We start from the raw sequence: 22,653 nt of genomic DNA on the forward strand, positions 1-22,653 counted from the left end.
GACACACCCAAACAACGACAAACACTTCATCGTGGGCAGAGGGGTTATTATGGCTGATTCACAAACTTAGCATTCGTTAACTACATAATTTTCGGTGGAACAGCTTACTTCTTTAAAGCATACTAAAACACACACATCAGAAGTCCTGAAGGTAATCTTTTGCACACGATTTATTCAAATATATGTAAATAGACAACACACTTTATAGTCCTCAAGCTAAGATTCTCTGAAAGCCTGGTTATTCTTTCTTTACAAGTATACATATGCACTTGATTGAATAGGAAAAAAGATTCCTATAAACAGCAACATTATTATTAACTTAATATTAGGTACAGTTTCACAGGTGTTCAAGGCCCCGCAAAAATAATTAACTGAGGCAGGGTGATGCTAGACCACCTGGTGGCAGACCTCTGGGAACAAGGTTTGGTGAAGCATCTAATTTTCCTTCTTTCCCCACTTAGAGATACAGTAGGTGACTGTTTCTGTTTACTGAGATTGCCCTTATCTATTCACCTCTGGAGAATCCCCCTCACTGATCACTCTGGGTTGTAAATCAGCATAGACGTGGCCACCTGAGAGTGGTTTGAGAAGGCAATCTCAGATTTAGGTGTTTTACCCTGGGTATCTTGTCACTTGCTTATCATTTTTCTTTCTCACTTCTCCTGGAAGGGTGAGGTGCTCACTCAAGCGGACACCCCTGCCACCTGTCACCCTTCAGGTGGGGAGGTAGTTTTGATGTTGGTATGAACGTTGACCGTACTGACTGCCCCCAGTCATAAAGATGTCAGACTCATACCCTGCATGATGTCCCAGTAGAGAATCCATCGTTTGCTCCTTTACCTACCCTTAGTTCAGTTCCTCTCCCCAGCCTCCATCCTTTCATTATCAAGGTGATTCATGGTTGTGCTGCTGAGATGGAACAAGTGAAAAAACTTGCTAGCAGATACCTTCTGATTAAAACTAACTCGTGCAAGGTTAAATATTTCCTGAAACTGTACAGGTTCCACTGCTACGATGTTGAGCTGAAGAATCCGCAGTCCATGAATTCCTGCAGGGCTTTTATCACCTGCAGGGACCTCATGATCATGGTAGAGAATGGCATCGTACATCAGCTTGCTCAGCAGGATGTCACAGATGCTTGGTTTCTAACTACGTTCACAGAAAGCAAGAGAAGAAGACCATGACTTGACTTTTGGTATGGTTTCCCTTCCTTCATATGTCAAGATTGGTTATGAAATTGTAAACGTCAGGTTCTACATTTCCAATCCTCTTCATTGTTCTAAATGTCATATTTATGGGCATCATGAAAAGTCTTCTCACGCTACTAACTCGAAGTAGTGTGAAGCTGTGGGTTATGCAGTAGTTTATTATACAGTACATCCAAAAATGAATATTGCTTTCACTGCAAGACTGCTCACTCCACTTCCTTGAGGAATTGTCTCAAGTGGAAAGAGGGGAAGGAGGTCTGCACAGTGAAGGCAATGGAAGCATTATCTATTTATGATGTTAGGAAGATGATGTGGGAGTTGCATCCAACTCCCTAACCAAAGGTCTCCTGTGTACTGTAGGTATGTCGTGTCCTGAGATATGCACTACAGAGACACAAACCAACCCTACTACCAGCACCCTTGCCGCTCACTGTGCTCCAACATCTGCTCCCCCAGTGAGATCCAACTCTCTTACTAATATCGTTCGTTCTTCGTAATCTAAAGTTGCTGTTTCCATTTCTGTTAAGCAGAAACAGAAACCTAACACTTCCAGAAAAGTAAATCTCACGTCTCCTGCCCTCCAGGTTGCGTCCTTATGGTTTACATGTTACTGCTCCAACGAGGGAGAGAAGAGGTAGCTCCTCCTCGGGGGTAGTCTGGAAGACTCCTTGTTGTTGAGACAGTGAAGGTTTCCTTTGGCAAGCACCGGGATAATCTCTAGGTGGTTCCTTGCCTGAGGGCGCCTGACATAAAACAGCTTCGCACAATGGCCCCCGTCGTAAATCCTAAGCCATTGCAATCACTCTGTTACAGTGGAATTGTAGGACTAATGGCAACAAATTACACAACATAGCAATTTTGCTATCAATACACAGGTCAGACGTTATTTAGCTACAGAAGATGTACTGTACTTGAAGGATCACCTGATCCTCCACAGTTCAGACACTATCATTCATACAGAAGACATGATGATCACGGAGTTGCCACATACACACACCAATCACATCCACAAAGAAATTGGTTCTAAATTCTACTCTGAGAATTGTTGCATGCAGAGTAAAATTTAGTAACACGTATCTGTCTATTTGCTTTCTTTACGGTCCACCACATGCCCCATTGAAAGTGATTCTTTATATTCACATTTTGACTGCATTCCTGAATATAAGTTAGTTTTGGGTGACTTTATCACCCATTCCTAACATTGAGGTAGCTTGAGGATCGATGGTCGTGGAAAGCAAGCAGCTGACCTAAAACTACACTCCCATTTCTGTCCTCTGCAGGATGGTACAGCGACTTGTGTAGATGAATGAATGGGGTAACTTTTCGGAAATTTACACCTCTGGCCTCTCCAGGTATACATCAAGATTTCTCGTAGGAGCATTATGAAGACTCCCTGGAAAGAGATCATTTACCCATCTGTTTTTCATATATAAGTGACGTCCTTTAGGACCCTCCACATTCAAAATTTAACGTTCAGAAGGCTGATTAGGGATTCTCTCAAGGACTGCCAACTTAGATGTATGTGGAAAGACCATACACGTAAAAGTCCAAAATATAACCAACTCACGTGGGTGAGGCTGCAATTCCGAAGTCTTCTACAAATCATGCGATGGACAGGGCTTATTGTTGGAAACCAGATTGCCAACAATCATTAAGGAAACGTAATAGGAGATACAGTATTTTTTGCAGTCATCCTTCTGAGAAAAACTTTACTGCATACAGACAAGCAAGGGCTGAGACAAGGAGAACAATTAGAGGGGCCAAATGTGATTACTGGCGTCCTTTTGTATTCCTTGTGAATTGCCTTACCTCACTCAGGAAGGTCTGGTCCACTATATTAATATACTGAATAATAAACGTCATTATATCCCTACGACAACTCCGCAGGTAACCAACAACATCTATGATGATCCTGTACGTAGCTAACATCCTTGCCAGGAGATTATCGCATGTAATTTTCTCAGCCAAGTATATCTAGCGTATCTAAGACCATAAACGCACGGGTGAACTATAAGTATTAGACTTTCACACAGAAGATGTAGTCGCCAAGTATAACCAAGAGTTTACGCAAGATGAACGTCTCCTTGCTCTGAAATCCTGCAAAGACACAAGTCTTCAACTGGATACCATCACGTAAGGTATGATTCAGCATCTTAATCAGGAGATCCTGATTAAGCTGTTTGCATTATACAATGATCTTTTGGTGTCTTGAACTTTCACAAACTTGTGACACTTTGCACAAGCCATATGAACACCCCAACAGGCTGGTCGTCTTATGAATCCCATTTCATCCGTCCTTTTGTGTTGACTTCTTGTCTATGTAAGGTCCAACTCGAATGCAAGAGTTACCTCTTACTCCCAGTCCTTCATTTATGCACAGGCAACTCTGGAACTGTCCCCCTCTGTCAGTATTTCCTACTTCCTATGATCTCCAGTCTTTCAAGCACAGTGTGTCCAGACATCTCGAAATGAATTGATCTTCAATTTGGTTCTCTTTTGTAGTGTTTTTTTTTTTCTTAGAAGGAACGGTTTGCGGGCTCCTGGCCTTTGGTTCCTTCTTCCTTGCATAAAAAAAAATGGAACGAATGGTTAATGATAAACTTCCTTTGTTTTGCATTTGTTAAATGATCAACAGTGTGGCTTCCATGAATACAGACGTTCACTAAATAATATGATGAATTTGGAGCATTAAATTTTGGAGGCATTTGCCAATAAAGAATTCATAACAGGGGTGTTCTTTGACATTAATAGAGCCTATGGCATGACTTGGCGACATGCTGTTCTATTGAAGCTCTAGGCTGATGGTTTAAGAGGTAATTTGCTCATTTTTAATTTCCAGTTTTATAAGGGACAGATTCCTCTATCAAACTGTTCAGTAACGCAACACCAAATATATTTTCCCAAGAAAACCGATTGCCTCAGGAAAGTGTAATTACTTCCACTCTGTCCAGAGTTATGATTAACGATATTCTGTCATCAGCTCCTATCCCAAGGAATCTTAAATACTCACATAGTACTGATGATTGTGCAATATAGCACTCCCGTAATACATAGTCTTCGGCTGGGAGAATTCAAGCAGCCCTTGATTCCGTCCAGCAGTGTGCCTTGCAATGGGGATTTCAGTTTTCCATCCCTCAGTGGTCCGCTGTAGTCTTTAGCACTTGTAATGTCCCTGCCTTGGATCTGAATTTGGATAATCGTGGTACCTTTTTAAAAATCCGTAGATTTTTAAATTTGCATTTTGATTGATCCTCATATTTTAAATAATATGTTTATAATTTAATTACTCAGTGTGATAAACCAATAAATGTCCCTAGGTACCAAGATGATACCACTTGGGGAGCCAACAGAAAATCTTTATTAACCCATTAACTCCCAGAGTTCCTGTGCAGGGAATTTTGCTGAAAGGGTGTCAGGCGTACCCCCCTCCGCCTATCGGCTCACAGTCGCGAAGTTGATGGGTCCCTACCCCAGGGTTCCCTTATCAAATTTTGAAAATGCTCAGTTCCGTCCTATATTGAGGACCTTGAGCGCAAATGGGATGGTGTATAAGCCCCTTATCTGATCTAAGCTGAACCATGGCTCACAGGTGTACAGTATTGTATGGCATCTGATGCCGCATTGAGAAGGTTGGATATTACAGAATAAATGTTTCCAAATGTGTCTTCGACTCCAGAGGTGTACACGTGTAGCATGTATGGAAGTGGAGACAAATGTACCTCCCCTCTGCATTCGTCAAGACCACCTGGCTTTATCATATGGTCTTCTAACTTAAAAATGAATGTGATATTAACAATGTTGCCTGTACCCCCCTCCAGCATCAACACCATCATCTTATGCGGGGGGGTTCGTCAGCCACTACCATTTGCCTCCACTTGCAGACTCAGGAGTGTGGACCTCAATGACTTTGATAAGTTGATGATTAAAAATATGGTACCTTGGGAGCCACCCAACTTTACTGTTAATGTTTCCTGGCTCCCAGCACCGAAGAGCAAGGTGCCGGATACAAAGGTCCACCACTGGTTCTGTAGCATCATCATACGCCATATGGGGCCCCACCAATCGAACACGAATGGCTCCAAGTCAAGTGAGTATGTGGGTGCTAGTATATGGTCAACTGGATGTGCTCTCAGGTTCTGGTTCCCGACTTATGCATATCTGCTTACCTGTGAACTTTCTGCCATCAACAGAGCCAAAGACTATGCTGTAAATTCTAAGCATGACTCATTTATCACATTTTCAGATTCTAAGTCAGCCCTTCAGGCAATAGCTTCACGCTCAACGGATTCTCATGAGATGCAGGGTTGCATTAAAAGTAATTGCATTTGTGAGACAAACCCTTCACGCTGATCTGAGTGCCTGGAAATGGTCGAATACTGTATACGGAAGTGAGCATGATGACTTACTTGCTTTGGCTGGGGAGCTCAAGGGGACCTAGGATGTTCCTTGAAATCTATGGTAGAGCCCATCTCTCTCTCTCTCTCTCTCTCTCTTGCACGCATGCGCGGAAAGAAATCAATACCGGTACATCTTTTGCTAGGTCAGTGAACCATGCTAAATTTACTACCTTGGAAGCCACTCCTTGGTGACTGGGATTCTTCCAACCACCCCAGTTGCCTGGAAGAGTGAGTTTTAGCTTGTTTAAGAATGAATAGTATGTTGTCATCTATATAATGATCCAGATTCTGTATGTTTGTTGGTTTGTTGGTCCATTTGTTACCGTAACACACCAAAAACCAGCTCATGCAGCACATTTTTTTTTAGAGCAAAGTACCGCTAAAATCCTCTAACTTGAAAAAAAAAAACAATTTCCAGTCCAATCGGGCCACCGGTTTCCAAGTTATGATTCCTTTCTTCCTTTTTGACACTGAGCGGAGGCTGTCAAAGGCTGCCTTTAAGCGAGTATATTTAAAGACAATTTCTGCCACACTGTGACATCAGTGATACGGTGTTATCTGTCAGGCATATCATCCTGCGCTGTCGTCGATTAATTGGTGACTGTGCTTCAATTTTAATTTGCTGTGGTGCAGCAGCTGTACCCTTCACCTTTCCACCATCCTGGGTGATGGGGATATTGTTATGACTGATAAATTAATGGCTTTCTTGAAGGAGACCAAACTGATCAAAGTGATGTTACTTTTATAAAGCGTTGGTTATAATTTCTGTTGACTGTAAAAATGTATAAAGATTATTATTCAGTTGGGGTTGCTAGTTGACGTATTTGAAATGGTGCCTGCTTCTGACAGTTCTGTTTCTTATATTACTGTCCCCTGTGTTAAACCATGTGCCGTGCCTGAGTCACCAGTTGATGAGTGTAAGTGTGTAATATAGAGGGATACTGGGCATTTGCATTCAACGGTGTTCTGTTGGGTGACTTTTTATTTATTTATTATTATTTTTATTTTGCTTTTTGTACATAGGTTTGCATAAGTTTTCTCAATTAGGGCCGACGGTTGAAGTATACGGAACAATTCCTGTTTAGTCTGGTTCTTTTTCCAGTAGTGATGCATCTCTGGTAAATCATTTGCCTTACCTGACAATCAGCAGGTGAACAATACAGGTGTGCATTGTGTAGTGGCATTACACATTTGCAGTCGATGGTGATCTGTTGGATGAGGAATTTTATCCATAAGTGTTTTGCGAATGTGTAATTGGGTTTACCTGTTTGTATCTTTGTGTCTTAGTATAGGAGAACGATTTGTTTGTTAGGCTTAGCGATATTAAGGCCATAGCATAGGATATTTTGTGGTTTTGAACGTTTTATAGTTTATTTTTAATTTGATTTTTGTTTATCCATTTTACATTAACTCTCTCTCTCTCGCACACACACACACACACACACACACACACACACACACACACACACATGCAGGTGTGCATTGGTAATAGAGACTTTGTCATAACGTTTACCACATACGCCACATAATTTTAGGAGTAATCCATCTACACATAATTCATTTCGTTTGTACCCTATATGGAGCGTATTTAACTGGAGCAAGGCTTCTTAGTCCCTACATTTAAGGCGAGGATACCAGCCTCACTGGCCCCTGAGAGGCTCTATGTGAGCAATTTATTCCTACTGTTCCTTGGATGCAAACCTATGCGAGCTCCATCCAGTTAAAGCACCTTAACCCGCCCCGTCCCGACCACTTTTTTACCACTGGTACCCCCCAATCCCGACCATTTTTCAACCCTTTTTTTTTTTTTTTTTTTGCTAAAACTTTCGCTTTTGGTCAGAAACAATGGTCAGTGACAAAGAAATTGTTCCCCGGGGTCCATAATTACCTTCAACAGGTATGCCTTGGTCCCACCTGGCCCCGTGTTCTCCGTAGGCGGTCTGAGCCTCTAACGTTTTCTATGGTATTATAAGTCTGGGAAACCAATGAAAGTAAGTAGATATGTATTTATTACAAACATAAAAACATGTGATAAAAGAGTATATTGGATTTTATACAAAAATAGAGCAGAAATAAGCATTGTACCATCGTGCAAAACGAGCAAAATCGGGCAACTTGGTCACGATGAATCGCTAACATTCGAAAATCATGATGCATATCATTTTTTTTACTTACATAATACTTCTACAATAACATTATACCATTTTACATTTTATTGAACTGTTTTTACGTATTAACAGGCCTTTCGATAACATTTAGCGTAATGTTAGCGCTTATTTACGTAGTGAGTGAACTCGCTGTGACTGTTGTTTCAACTCGTATTGTGTTTTTTCTACTTACATAATACTTTTCTAATAACATTATAAACTTTTCAATTTTATAGAACTGTTTTGAGATAATTTCAGTCCTTACGTAAATATATAGCGTAATAATAGCGCATAATAACACACACGGTGAAGTCGCTATGACTACTATTTCAACTTACAACCTATTTTTGTACTTATATAATAATTCTCCACTAACATTGCACATGTTTACACTTGATATAATTGATATCAGATAATTTCAGAACTTACGATGCAACTGAGCGTCATATTAGCGCGTACTTACACAGGGAGTGTTATCACGATATCATTTGTTTCATCTTACACTAGTATTCAACTTATAAAATACCTTACTACTAACATTACAACAAATTCCACTTTATATAATTCCTATCACATACTTACTGACCAGAATGTGGGTGTACTCGTGACATCAATTATTACAACTTACACTATTGTTCAACTTATACGTTTTATTCATGCTAACATTACACCCGTTTCCACGTTATATTCTTGCTATCACATATTTACTGACCAGAGTGTTATACTGAGCGTCATATTTTCGCAGATTTACACAGTGGGTGTACTCATGACATCAATTATTACAACTTACACTATTTTTCAACTTATACATTTTATTCATGCTAACATTACACCCGTTTCCACTTTATATTCTTGCTATCACATATTTACTGACCAGAGTGTTATACTGAGCGTCATATTTTCGCAGATTTATACAGTGGGTGTAGTTTTCATATCACTTCGTTCAACTTACACTATTTCTCAACTTATACATTACTTTCCTGCAAACATTATACCCGTTTCAAGTTTATATAAGACTTGGCACATACAGTACTGACTGGCCTTACCATTATACTGAGCGTCATATCGCCATCCCACACAGTTTCAGTAGTGTAGGAAGTTATGGTACTCTCTGAAACATGGCTGAAGGCACAACGCAACATTGGTGGTGGTGGGGGAGGTGGAGATCGGCGCCTTTCATCACTCGCACTTCTCTTCCCTCTCCCTTTTCCTTTACCCTTTCCCTTCCCTTTCCTTCCTTTCCCCACATCCTGGGGCTGTAGGGAAGAAGTTTGGGAATATTGTGTGGCGAAAGACGTGCTGGGGAGTGGCTCCACCTCCTCTCCTCTAGGCCTACGTGCACCATGTGCTCGTGCTGCCTCCCTCACACCACTTCCCTTTCACCCCACACTCCCACCACACCACTTTCGCCTTCCCCAGACAAAACGCTAGGCCATACCTTATTTGCCTTCTCGCCCCACCTTCTGATCCTCGGGGTGAGATTTTTTCCTTCCCCAACCATGAGGCAACATCACGTCCTAAGTCGCTGTCATCGTCATCGTCCTCATCCTCGTCTTCATCAGAATCTCTCTCTAGGGGATGGAGAGAGGTCCATGCAGGTGTTTTGGGTGCAGGCTGGCCTTCCCTTGCCTTACGATACGTGACATACCGCTTTTTCCGGGGCGAAGGGACCTCCTCATCACTGCTTGTTATTTCCTCCTCAGGCTGCACATAATCTCGATCCACCACACCATCATCAAGTGGAGAATCACTATCTACAGTGAAGGCATCCAGGGCGGATTGTATTTCGTCGTCTGAGAGACCTTTACGCGCCATGTCTGACCTGGGGCACTGCTAACAGGTGAGTGACCGAGACAAGGGTGAGCACAGGTCACGCGGGGTCTGGGATGCTGCCCACCTGGGGGCAGGTAGGGGAGGCTTGGGTACGTGGGCGAATCGAAAATCTCGCGCGAATTTTGAAAATTGTGGAAATTATGAACCTTGCAATTGCAGGACGTTGAAGTACGTCAACGGGATTGGCAGTGACATAACGTGAGGACGTGGAAGTACGTCGACGGGACGCCGCGGGTTAACCCATTAAACTGCCGTGCGTCATTTGCTTATTTGATTACCTTCCACCATAGTTGTTGATTTCCTGGGTTACAGTATGCAATTTGGTGTGACATTCAGTGCACAGCCACCTGAAGACAGCACTACATCGGATGAATGGATGACAGCTGCCCACATATATAACACTCTGGGAATATACTACACTATAAACCGTTGTGATAATAGTCTGCATAAACACGTTTTTTTTTTTTACTCACCATGCATGTGGAACTTTCTTGAAAACATTGCCACCAGTATAACGTTTATACTGAAAGTTCTGGTTTTAATAAGAAAATAAATTATAATATGGGGTGTGTGCATGTGTGTGTGTGTGTGTGTGTGTGTGTGTGTGTGTGTGTGTGTGTCGACTGGAAGGTGTTTAGCAAGGTAATGTGATGTCGGAACTAGGGAAGACGAAGGCTGGGGTACTGTCAGGCAAAGCAAGATTTGTCAGTGAGGGTGTGTATGGATTTTTTTTTTTTTTTTTTGGTAATCAAATAATTTTTAATGTTTTCTGTCCGTAACAAACATATGTTATTCCTCGCAGGCAACTTTACACTGGAAGCGTATGCCTATAACAATATACTCTAATGCTACATAGTGGTTGGCAAACAAATATAGGACCGATATGAGGATAGAAGGTAATGATAGGGTTCCACAGCAGTAAAGTCTATATTCTATTGATCTGATTAAATTATTTAATATAATGAATAATGTCATTATTTGTTATTTGGAAGTTGCAGAGAAAATGTAATATGAATTTTTAAGGTTGTTACATATCATTTGACCTCCATCCTAAGATATGATGGAACATTCTGTGATTTAAATAACAGTTTCAGTCACTCAGATCAATTCTAACTTCGTTCTCACCCAATCTTCGTTGAAAACTGTATTGTTATCCACATGACTATCAAACATTTGTTTTTATTTTGGCGTATAGATAATAACGAATGATATCCAATGGCCTGTGATGTTGACCTTATGTGGTTTGTTCGTAGATGAGTAAGTCTAATCATAGACCAGTTGGCACGGGTATCTCTCCCTATGAGATGGGTGCCAGTTTTAACAAAATATGTGATCTTAAGTACTTGGATAGTGTGATGAGTAAGGATCTGAAGTTAAAAGGTGATGTGCTTGAAAGGGTACAACAAGGAAGAAAGGCTGCTGATTCCTTGAAAGCAGTGATAAGAATCAGGGAAGTGAGTATGGAAGTGAAAAAGTTACAACATGACAGTATTGTGATACAAACTCTAACGTATGGAAGTGAAGCTTGGACCATGTTGGAGGGACAGATGTCAAGAGTGAGAGAAGTGGAAATGGGTTATTTGAGAGGAGCATGTGGAGTCATATGGTGATACAGACTGACAAATGAGGAAGTAATGGAGCATTGTGGTGTGGATGTGGATATGATGGGAAGCATTAGGAGAAACACACTGAGGTGGTTTAGCCATGTGGAGAGGATGGAGAATGAGAGACTGACGAGGAGAGTGTATGTGAGTGAGGTGGAGGGGAGGAGATGGGGGGTGAGGCCAAGGATGAGATGGAGGGATGGAGTGGAGAGGTATATGAGAGAGGGGTGTGTGAGCTGGGAGCAAGGCAATGAAATGGCGTTGGACAGGGCGACATGGAGGCGATTTGTTTGTGGCCATCCCTTACGGGATTAAGGAGTATGGCAATAGACAGATAGATAGATATTTACGCAAAATCCACGATCTTTTTTTTTAAGGAAATTGCACTGAAAGGTAATATGCATAAGATTTAATGTTTTTCTTGCTAGTTATTCACCTCTGCCGGGACATTTTTAAATAACGAAAACATCTTCCCATCCGCCGGATTATCTATTATGTAGGATACGGGACGATGTTACTTCTGAGGATTTGAATATGATTTAACATAGCCATAAACGATAGGCTGTATTATTAATCATACAATATCAATATGTCATCCCACAGATGAATTCCCCTGTCTTCGTTGTGCTGGGACAAATCCTCGTAACTCGTTACAGGTTTACAGCATCCCTGACTGTTATGTACTAAGCGATCATTTAACTTTTTTTTTTTTTTTTTTTTGCACACATATGAACATTATCATTTGTTAGATAGTCAGACCTTCTATGTTTACCTTTGGTGTCAAGAGTGATAAACGGCGTGACTACATTACACAAATACAGGCACTCAAAGCCTATGTTGATGTTACTACAGCCTTTGGCTGCAATTTACATACAGCATTATTCAAGCTAACACCATAGTGTACTGTTCAACAAATGAAAACTCAAGCATTCCAAAGGATAATTAAGACCTTTTCCAACCCTCTCGCCTTATGAGGCAAATTGGATAACTGTTGTGTTACCATCTGTTAACACTGATATTTTCTTTTTTACTTTACATATATGGAAACAATAGCATCAACCGATTAAAATAAACATCAGATTATTGTTTTCAAAGAAACTGGAGGTAATTATACACTGTATCTATCGCCTTCATTTAGGCCATAACTGACAATAGCTATTAATCAACATGGCATAATTATTCATGTCACTCAATAATGAGTCATTTTGTGTAATGTTTCATTAATGTTAACAGTGAAAAGATATATCATACAGTTACTTAAATATACGAAGCATTCTGCTTCTTAAGCAGTGAACGTCACTAGCGAGTTCATCCTCTATCCTTGTCATAAACTGGTCGGACTCAATTTGGCACTGAGGAAAAGCAATTTCTTGCAAGCTGAGGCTGGTGGCGGAACAATTCTCACTGTTCCTCGATGTGGGTCTACAGCTGCCCTGGCATTCTCTGTTATTCAGTCCAAATATGTTGATTATGATTCTCTATAAATTCTCTGTAGGGAATTAAAGTCGCTGCCTTTCCTCGGCCAGCCCACCAGCTGTAGGATCCTCTGATGATCAAGGCACTCTGTAACAACTACAGTTTATAGACTGGCTAACTATCATAGACAAAAGTAATTTGGACAGGTGGGAAAGGAAAATTACTCTCTTGTAAAGATGGCAGGAGTAAACATTGCTGGGTATCCACATATTTCTGCATCATAAGTTTTCGTTCTGTTTATGTCACATACGCATGAATGTTCATCCACCTGCATTTACTACTAAACTGTCTGCTACATGCCTTCTCCTATTTTACGTAACAACGATCATAACTGCAGTATATAAACAACCATGCATTGGTCGCCTACTTGTACTAAAAGGATGCTATTAGCGGTTCATTGCATGATATAGGGTGACTCAAAATAAATGCAACCCATAGAAGTGTGTGTCATTTATAGCACCCTGCCCTGGGGTGGGAAAGGAGGTCCAGATGATGATGATAATGATGATAAGAGATTGGTCTTACTCTTGCATCCATGTTAAGCTGAGTTGATGACAAAACAGTCCTTAAAGTTTGGGTTGTGCATTTCAAATGGTCTCTTTTTTTGTGACCTTTCCAAAATGTGTTCGAAATGACTACCTCGACGCCGCAGGCACTCCTGAATGCGGTGCACGAAACTGTCAATTATGCGGACACACTCCTCTCCTGGGATAGCTCTGTTGCCCGTGATTTCTGTCTTCAGGTCTCTGATTGTCTCGGGGTGGTTATCATAAAAAATGATTCATCAGATAATCCCACAGATAGAAATCTGGGGAATTCAGGTCAGATGAGTGCGGAGCACACTCAGGGTCACACCTCCTAATGATCATTTGAGCCCCTAATCGTTGCCACAGCCACAGCAACGATTGGTCTGAAGTGTGTGGGATGGCCCCATTCTGCTGGAACCATTGCTCCCCACGAGTGATGCCCCTACCACTTCCTAGTGTAATCCAAAACTTCCTCATGACCTCAAGATAACGTTCTGTGTTTACCGTGATAAACTGTTCTGCTTTGTCTTCGAACCGAAAAGGTCCAATGATACCATGAATTGTGATGGCCACCCATGCTGTGCATTTTGTTAAATGCAGTGGATGCTGAAGAACATCCTCTGGTATGCTGTGCCCCAGAAAATATTGTTTTTGCTGATGATGAGGCCTAAAGAGTAGAAAAGGTGTGCCTGATTCAGGAGTGCCCGCAACGTGGAGGTGGTCATTTGGAGCATATTTTGGAAAGGTCATAACAAAAAAACAACCATTTGAACTGCAGAACCCAAACTTTCAAAACTGTTTTGTTATCAACTCAGCTGAACCTGAATGCAAAAATAAAGCAAATCTCTTAGTAGTTGTATAAATGATACACACTTTTATTGGCTACATTCATTTTGGGTCACCATATATATGAACACAAAACAGTAACTTCGTGATGGTTACATTAAAGAATGAAGGTTGCTGCTACATCACCCCACAGTCATGGATTGGAATAGTGGATAATGATGATGAGGTTGACTGTAATGCTAATAAGGATGAGTATTAAGTAAAAAAAAAAAAAATGTGAAATGTATAAGGGTGCAGGGGTATGCCAGAAACCATCCCAACAAGGTCGAAACTGAAAATTACATACCGGTAAACTTCAGTGTGTTTTACATTTTTTTTTTGTGTGTTCCCGACTCTGGGCAAAGGCTTCAGGGCCTATATCTCTGGGGCAGTAGCCTATCCCAAGGCCCAGTAGTCCTCCTATACCTCCACATGTCACCACTTCGGTGCTAATACCTACCGTCCATATTGAATACATGCTAGGCCTATCTCATACCGGACTGGTGTATTGGTGTTAGCAGAAGTATTTTTACATGTCGGCGGATCATATGGTAGATCAGGAAAATCTGCTTTTATGATATTCAAATCCTTAAACTGTCCCTGCCCCTGCCAGGATTCGAACCTGGGTCCATCAGGACTGCAAGCCTCCTCTCTACCGATTCAGCCACCGCCTCCCCCTACTGTGCAGTGTGATTACAATTTGTCGTTAATACACACACACACACACACACACACACACACACACACACACACACACACACATTGTCAGAAATTTGAATTTTATAAGTCGGTATCCTCACTCGAAACCAAAATGTTAAACATTTCTAGTAAACAAATCGTAGGTCTTCACTCGCGAGACCAAAAATTTGTCCTCTTAGGTTTAAGTGTACCATAACAGATACTTTAACTCACATAATAATTACACTACTATCCCCTAGCTAATTCCCCATTGAAATGGCCAATTCTTAAAGGTTAATTAGCTAGAAAGAATCGGACAGCAGATGACGACGAGCCTGACTTTAGGTCAGTTGCCTGGCCATCCAAGCGTCCTTGAGGTGTGCATTTACAATGTGCTAGCTCGACGAAGTCTAGGAGCAGAGTGCGTGAAAATGGCGAGCCTCTATCTCCCTCATAGAATTGTACAGGTGCCAACTATAATTTAATTACAATGCTAAATACAGTTAGGGTGCATCATGATATGTACAGGGCAAACCTAACTAATTAATCTTAGTTTTAATTAAACTAAATCCAACTCAAATATTCCCTTTATCTATGTAAATATGTTAAACCTACATCTGCTTTTTATATGAGGCTTTTCATCCTCAAGTGATGTCATGTAATGCGCAGACGCAGTTTAGGTCAATGGAACTTTACAAATAATTACGTGTATTTACAAGATAGCTGTCCAAGAGGGTTAGATGCAGTAGCATTTAATTTATTAATAATAAGAATTATTAACGAGAACGTAATTTCTGGGTTTAAAAAAACGCTTGACTAGGTATTAACGATCTCAGGTTTTCCTCTGCTCTCTAACTAGGGACGACTATTTTAAAAGTAGAGAGCACAACTGCTCTGGGGGAAAATATTCCCCCCCCCATATATATATATATATATATATATATATATATATATGTGTGTGTGTGTGTGTGTGTGTGTGTCTGTCTGTCTGTCTGTCTGTTAACAACTTTAAGCGAAAACTACTGGTGTAATTTTGAACAAATTTTCGAGGATGATGGGGTATGACCTTCTGATAACCTGATTAAATTTTGGGCCAAATTGGGCCAAGGCCTGGCCAGTAGGCCCAAAAAAGGTAAAAGAAAAACGGGAATGGGTAAAAAGCGTTTTTTGCCATAAATCCTTTCAAATTCATCATATGGACATGAAACCTAAAAGTGGATCTTTCAAATCTACATTCTATAACATGCCTCATTACATCAAAGGGGTCACCCCGAGTTAGCCGTAGAGGGGTGAATGTCGGGTGGGTTGGGCCTAATATTTAAAATGGGCATAAAATAGTCAGTTTGCACCCGATTTACTCCAAATTCGATATGTAACATCTTGAACTAGATATCCTGTTTTGTTTATACGTCAGCACGAACATAACTGCCGGGAACGGGTTTGCTGTGCCTTGGCACCGCTTCTTGTCTTTGTTACTTCTACCAAATACTTTATTCATTGTGAGGGGTTAAACATTTTCCATCATGGTAATTCTCGAAAGTAGTGTGTGTGTGTGTGTGTGTGTGTGAAAGCACAATTATCCATAGATGTAATGAATAAATGACTGGCAAACTGGAATGACTAATGGTCTTTAGCGTGGATGTCAATAGGAACGTGTTTTTCGCAGTCTCAATATTCCATAATCTTCATTAAATGGAGAGAGAGAGAGAGAGAGAGAGAGAGAGACTCACATGTAGCGGGACTTAGCAAGATCATCTGCTGTTTGGATGCGGCTCGGGTAGGCAGGGATGGTGAGGACAGCCATCAGGTTGCCAGTGTAGACAACAGCCAGGATGTCCACCACCAGCCACCAGGACAGCAGCCACACCCTCACCCACCACATCCGCACCTTCCTGTCGTCCATGGATTGACCAAGCAACACGCCAGCCACCTGAAATATCAACACCCATGTTGCCAGACATATGTATAGTCTATGACATTTTTGACGTTCACATTTGAAAGTGTGGAACATATTCGACCGACCATGCTTGCTGACGTTTATATTTTTGCTTTTAAAGAATTTTTATTGGTTTGTTGTTTTCACAGTTCCTGTGATACACCAGTGTCTGATACATAATTTGGTATTTGTGGGGCATGTTCAGTAGTATGGCAGCATATTTTGATGAAAACAATTAAAGTAAGACCATTTACTTTTCCTCAAGTTTTCCAATGATATGTTGTCATTTTGTCACATTTGGGGGGCTCCGTGGGACCTGAACGTTAAAACTGTCAGAATGATATTCCTTAACATATGTATAGTGAAGCCCTAAATGTTTTTTTTTTTTTTTTGCATGTATTATTAGTACTCCAGCTACTGTGGAAATGTGTTCAAAAATTTTATTTAAAACATCCTTCTGCCTTCACTTTATCCTTATTTGCTTTTCATAACTGATGTCCAAGACGTAGCTCTTGTGGTTGGTTTGGTACCTATATTATATTATATATTGTATGTATGTATGTAGGTATGTATCGATGAGTGTACGGTATGTATATGTATAGGTATATGTTAATAAAATAGTTTGTAAATGCCGGATCCATTCTTATTTTAAATAATACAACAGAGGAAGGAAAACAAATGAATAAAAAAAAATAGTTCATAGCCCACACCAGATTACTGGTGTCCTCCATTCATAAAAACTCTGTAACATTTGGACTTCAACAGCTGTAGGTTGAAGTTTAGGGGGGAAACACCTCTGGGGAAACAAGTTCCAAAGAGATGCAGTTAGGGGAATAATAAATTTCTGATAGGTGGAAGTTCTGTAATATGGCAGTGTGACATTCCAGTCATGAGCACTACCAGATGCCCGTGTAACACAAGGGAAGACATGGAGAGGTGGCACTGTAAAATAATGCAAGGGAGGCAACATTCCTTCTTACCTGTTGGGGTGGTAGTTTATTTATAATAGCAGGGTTAATAAGAATTCTAACAGCTTTGTTCTGAATTTTTGTCAGTTGCTTCAGTGCAACCTCCCCACATCCACACCAGGAGGGTGAGCAATATTCTAGCTGAGAGTGCACATAACTCGGATAAACTATAGCCAACTGCTTGTCAGTGAAGAAACTACGAACTCATACAGTAATCTACGTTTCTTTGAGGTGGTTGTAGCAAGTAATCTGACAGGAAAGGTCTAGCTGAGGTCAGTTTTAAGTGAAACACCGAGAATTTCAATTCTTTTGGAGACATGAATATTAGCAGCATGGAAGGTAATATAGGAATCTGGCAAAATCTGTCGATTTGTAAATTGTATATATTTGGTTTTACAGGCTTTCGATGAGACAAGATTATTTTGTCCCCACTCAGTGATCCTAGATGAGTCTTGTTTTATGGAGATGGCTGTTTCGAGTTGTGAGTTAGAGAGATTAAACTTCGTGAATGGGCGTTTAAGTGTAAATAAACTGTGAAGTGTTGAGTCATCTGCATATAAACGGATGTGATTATAGGGTTATGGGTTTCTCCTAACGCCTCCTATCACATCCGCATCCTCACCACAATGCTCCTTCACTTCCTCATTTGTTTGTCTCTCCATGTGACTCCACATGCTCCTCTCAAATAACTCATTTCCACTGCTCTCACTCTTGACTTCTGTCTCTCCAACAACGTCCAAGCTTCACTTCCAAACGTTTGAGTTGTTATTATAATATTGTCATGTAGTTACTTTTTCACTTCCATGCTCACCTCCCTGTTTCTTATCACTGCTTTCAAGGAACCAGCAACCTTTCTTATTTGTTGTACGCTTTCGAGCACTTCACCCTCCAAACTTCCATCCTTACCCATTACACTACCCAGGTACCTAGACGAACTAACATTATCCAATTCCTCCTCATACAGCCTCACTGCACATTCACTTACTACACTTCTCTCGAAGACCATAACTTTACCCTTCCCTATATTCACCTTAAGATTCCGTTTCTTCCACACACTCCCAAACTCGTCCACCAAACCTTGCAGCTTCCCTTCATCTTCACTTAACAGCATAGTATTATCTGCAAACAACAGTATAGGGAGTTTCCAAACACTGCCCTCTCTCATCAGGGCCACTCCAACATCCACTGCCCTACCTTGCATCTCATTTATAACCCCATCTATATACAGATTGAAGAACCATGGAGACATGACACATCTCTGTTGAATCCAACATTCAAGTACAAAAATTCATCCATTTCATTATCCACATGCACTGCAGCCTTAGCACCCTCATACATACTCATCACAGCATACAACAATTTCCCATTTACTCCATATTTTCTTAATACTTTCCACAGTCCTTGTCTGTCCACCCTGTCATATGCTTTCTCCAAATCCATGAAGGCCAACAATTTCTTTCCCTTCTCTAGAACTTGTCCACTAAAGATCTAAGAATGAATATCTGATCTACACAACCTCTTCCCTTCCTAAAACCTCCCTGTTTTTCTCCAACTAATTCCTCTGTTATTTCTCCCCCCGTGGGCAGCCACCTTGTTGTGGTGGGGGGGCTTGCATGCCGCTGTGATCCCACAATCCTGCCCGTGGATGTAACGACATCTGGCAGGGTCTCCCATGTGCGTAGGTTTGTGGGTGAGGGATCTGACTAAGCGCTGCCTGAAATGTAGGTTACCCGTATGGGTCATCGGTGCTGCCCTCCAGAGGGATCGCCTCGGTACTGTCCTGAGTTGGTTGGTTGGGTGTCTGGGCTGGGGGGTGTTGGGGAGGGGGGTCTTTGCACTGGTGGGAGCAAACTTTCGTATCACAGGGTGTCCTTTTTGGGACACCCTTTGTGGACGAGGTACCCCGTCCTCATCAGACTGTGCTCAATCCTCTCAGTCCCTGGAAGGCAGTTTCCCTTGGCTCCTGGTGCCAATTTATATTCAACAATGTACATTTGGATACACTGAACACTTCCTTAACCACTCGTGTGGTCAGTGACCAGCCGCACTGGTTGGCATCAACTGGTCACTCTCTGGGCGATGACCCTGTACCCTCTGGGTCAACTGCCAAAACTGTGAATCAAGATGCCCTTTCTATCGAGCTGTTACCTATTTTTTTTTTGTGAAACACTCTTACGCAAAATAAATAGTACTCAAAACTGATGATGGTGCTTCCTTCCGGAACCTGAACTGTTTTCAAATTCACAGTAGTCTACTTACAGCATTCGGATTTACTCCCAAGGTCTCCTTGCAGGGCGATGGTTCTCTGTTGCTAGAAGCCAGGAATGAAGAGGAGAGTTCACGCATCCAGTCTCTTACTATGGTCGCCGATTATCCCTTATTTGCCTCTCGTCACTTGGTCCTAGATCAGTCCCGAGGGGTTGTGTATTCTCGTGACTTGTTCTCTTATTCTGATTCTTCCCTCTTGGAGGGGCTGGCTCCTCAGCGAGTTGTAGCAGTACAGAGAATTATGAAGAAAGTTGATGGGATTTTGACCCCCACGCCCACTCTCATTATGACATTTGATCGCCTTTCTTTGCCGGATGTTGTTACTGCTGCGTGGTGGAAGCTTAAGGTTAAACCTTCTGTTCCCTGACCTAGAAGGTCTTATTATTGTCAAATGTTTGGTCATGTTTGCTGTTCTTGCAGGCAGGAAGTGTCTGGCCTTCCTGGGGTCTGCGGATATTACGGTGGAGATTCTCATGGAATGGTTAATTGTTCTCAACCCTCTAAATGTTTGAACTGTGGAGGGGCGCATCCAGCCTCCTCAAGGGATTGTGAAGTATGTAAGTATGAATATGAGATTATTTCTGTCCGAACAAAGGAGAAAATTTCCTTTTCTGAGGCAAAGGCCAGGGTAAGGGAGCAGTTCATTCGACCTGGGGTTACCTTTGCTGCTGTCTTGTCTCGCCCTAAAGCTACTCGGCAGGTGCCCCTGCCATCACACAATGCCCCATCAAATTCATGGGGTTTTACTTCCCAGCCTTCCCTGCTGGGGGATTCCACTGAGGGAGTGCAGCCTGGAAGTGGCTGTGCTTCCTCCGGGGAGGTGCCCCCTGTCTCTGAGGGTGTCTCCTCTGCAGTGGTGCTTCCAGCATCTGGGAGTGCCTCCTCCATCCCAGTTCCTCCGGTTCCTCCTGTGACAAACACTCGTGTCGATGCTACGTCTTGCTTTGACACATCCAAAACTCCCAGTGACCTTCTTGTGCATGGCAAGCGTCGCCGTCGCTCCTCAGAGTGTTCAGAGAGCAAAGCACTGCTACCAAAAATCTCTGCTGTAGAGTTCACTACTCCTCGTCGTGATGCTCAGGGATCAGGGCAAGTGCAGGCTGGGGATGGCATCTCAGTGACGACCCAGCCACCTCCAGATGATGATGGTGGTACTCATGTCATTGATGCGCCTGGTCAGTTGCATGAGGCATTTCCCTCTCAAGGTTCCAGTACTGAGGGATGTGCTACCTATCATGCTTCTTCTCAAAGTGGCACTACCTGCTCTATTCCAGCTAGGGCAACCTGTGGTCGCCCTGCCAAACCATCCCTTGCCCCCCCCACAGAAGAAGACCATTGTCCGGCCCTCTTCTTCTTCCTGCAGGTTATCTTCAGCTGGGCTGCATACTGTACACGATAATGGTACCAGTCAGTCCCTTTCTAAGGGCAGTTCTAAGCAGCAACCTAAATTTGGTTGCTTGGCAGGGGCAAGGTTGGAAACTCTTGTAGGGTTTGCCACTCTTCACGCACCACCTGGGTTTAATGCATTTTACTCAGGTCCAACCCAGGGTCCTGTTGGGGGTAGTGCTGTTTTGGTGAAGGCTGACATCTCTCATCGGCCAGTCCACCTCCAGTCTGACCTCCAGTGTGCTGCTGTGTGGTTGTATGGTCACTGCTGGTATTCAGTTTGTTCCATTTATTTACCACCCAACACAGCAGTCAGTAGGGTGGAACTTGAGAACCTTCTTGGTCAGTTACCTATGTCTTTCTGCTCTTGGGGGACTTTAATGGTTGCCACCCTTTGTGGGGTGACTGTCTTGTTAACCAACGTGGGAGTTTGTTGGCGTCCTTAATGGAGGATGAGAATCTCGCCCTCTTCAATACTGGGGTGTTTACACATTTTTACCCCCAAACTGATTCATTTACTGCAATCGACCTCTCTGTCTGCTCTCCTGACTTTCTGAAATCGACCTCTCTGTCTGCTCTCCTGACATTCTGCAATCGACCTCTCTGTCTGCTCTCCTGACTGTCTCCTAAACTTTGCCTGGGAGGTTATGGAGGATCTCCATGGAAGTCATCACTTTCCCATGCTCCTTACTGCAGCAGTATCTAGTCCCTGTTCCCGGCTACCAAGGTGGAGATTGGATAAGGCAGACTGGTCCCTTTTTTCTTCTCTGATTTCCATTAATGCCTCAGTTGAAGACTTTCCGAGTATTGACGAGTCTGTTTTCTTCTTTATCTCTGTTCTACATTCTGTTGCCCTTCATGCTGTTCCTCAAACCTCTGGTACATATCATTATCGACCTGTCCCATGGTGGAATGATGATTGCAGTGTTGCTGTACTGTATGTGCTAAGAACTTTTTCCCATTATTGTAGATACAGGACAGAGCATTATCTTGTGGAGTTCAGAAGGGCATGAACTAAGGCTCGTTGGGTGCTGAAACAAGCTAGGCGGGACTCTTGGATTTTTTTTTTTTTTGTGAGGAAGAAGGAACCAAAGGCAATGAGCCTGCAATACTGTTCCCTCCAAGAGAAAAACAAAATACAAGAGAGAGCCAAATTCAACATCCATTCATTTCGAGATGCCTGGACACACTGCTTTTGAAAGACTGGAGATCATAGGAAGCAGGAAATACAGACAGAGGGAGACAGTTCCAGAGTTGACCTGTTGCATAAATGAAGGACTGGGAGTAACGGTTGACTCTTGCATTAGAGAGTTGGACAGAAAAGGGGTGAGAGTTTGTTGCTAGACGGGTGCTATGCGCCTGTCGTTGTGTCATCTGTAAACTCAAATTCACCAGTGTCT

The 22,653-nt window shown here is 42.2% G+C and overlaps 1 protein-coding gene across 1 annotated transcript in view; it reads right to left on the minus strand.

The window, feature by feature from the left end:
* LOC145397974 (glutamate receptor ionotropic, delta-1-like) overlaps window positions 1-22,653 on the minus strand; it is a 206,706-nt gene that overhangs the window by 96,866 nt on the left and 87,187 nt on the right. The window contains exon 3 of the mRNA XM_080270949.1: window positions 16,426-16,625. Within this exon, the coding sequence (XP_080127075.1) occupies window positions 16,426-16,625 (200 nt within the window). The remainder of the gene's footprint in view (window positions 1-16,425; window positions 16,626-22,653) is intronic.

This window comes from Coenobita brevimanus, chromosome 44, assembly GCF_032717465.1.
Source record: "Coenobita brevimanus isolate Jiangsu-jjx chromosome 44, ASM3271746v2, whole genome shotgun sequence".
NCBI classification, from domain to species: domain Eukaryota; kingdom Metazoa; phylum Arthropoda; class Malacostraca; order Decapoda; family Coenobitidae; genus Coenobita; species Coenobita brevimanus.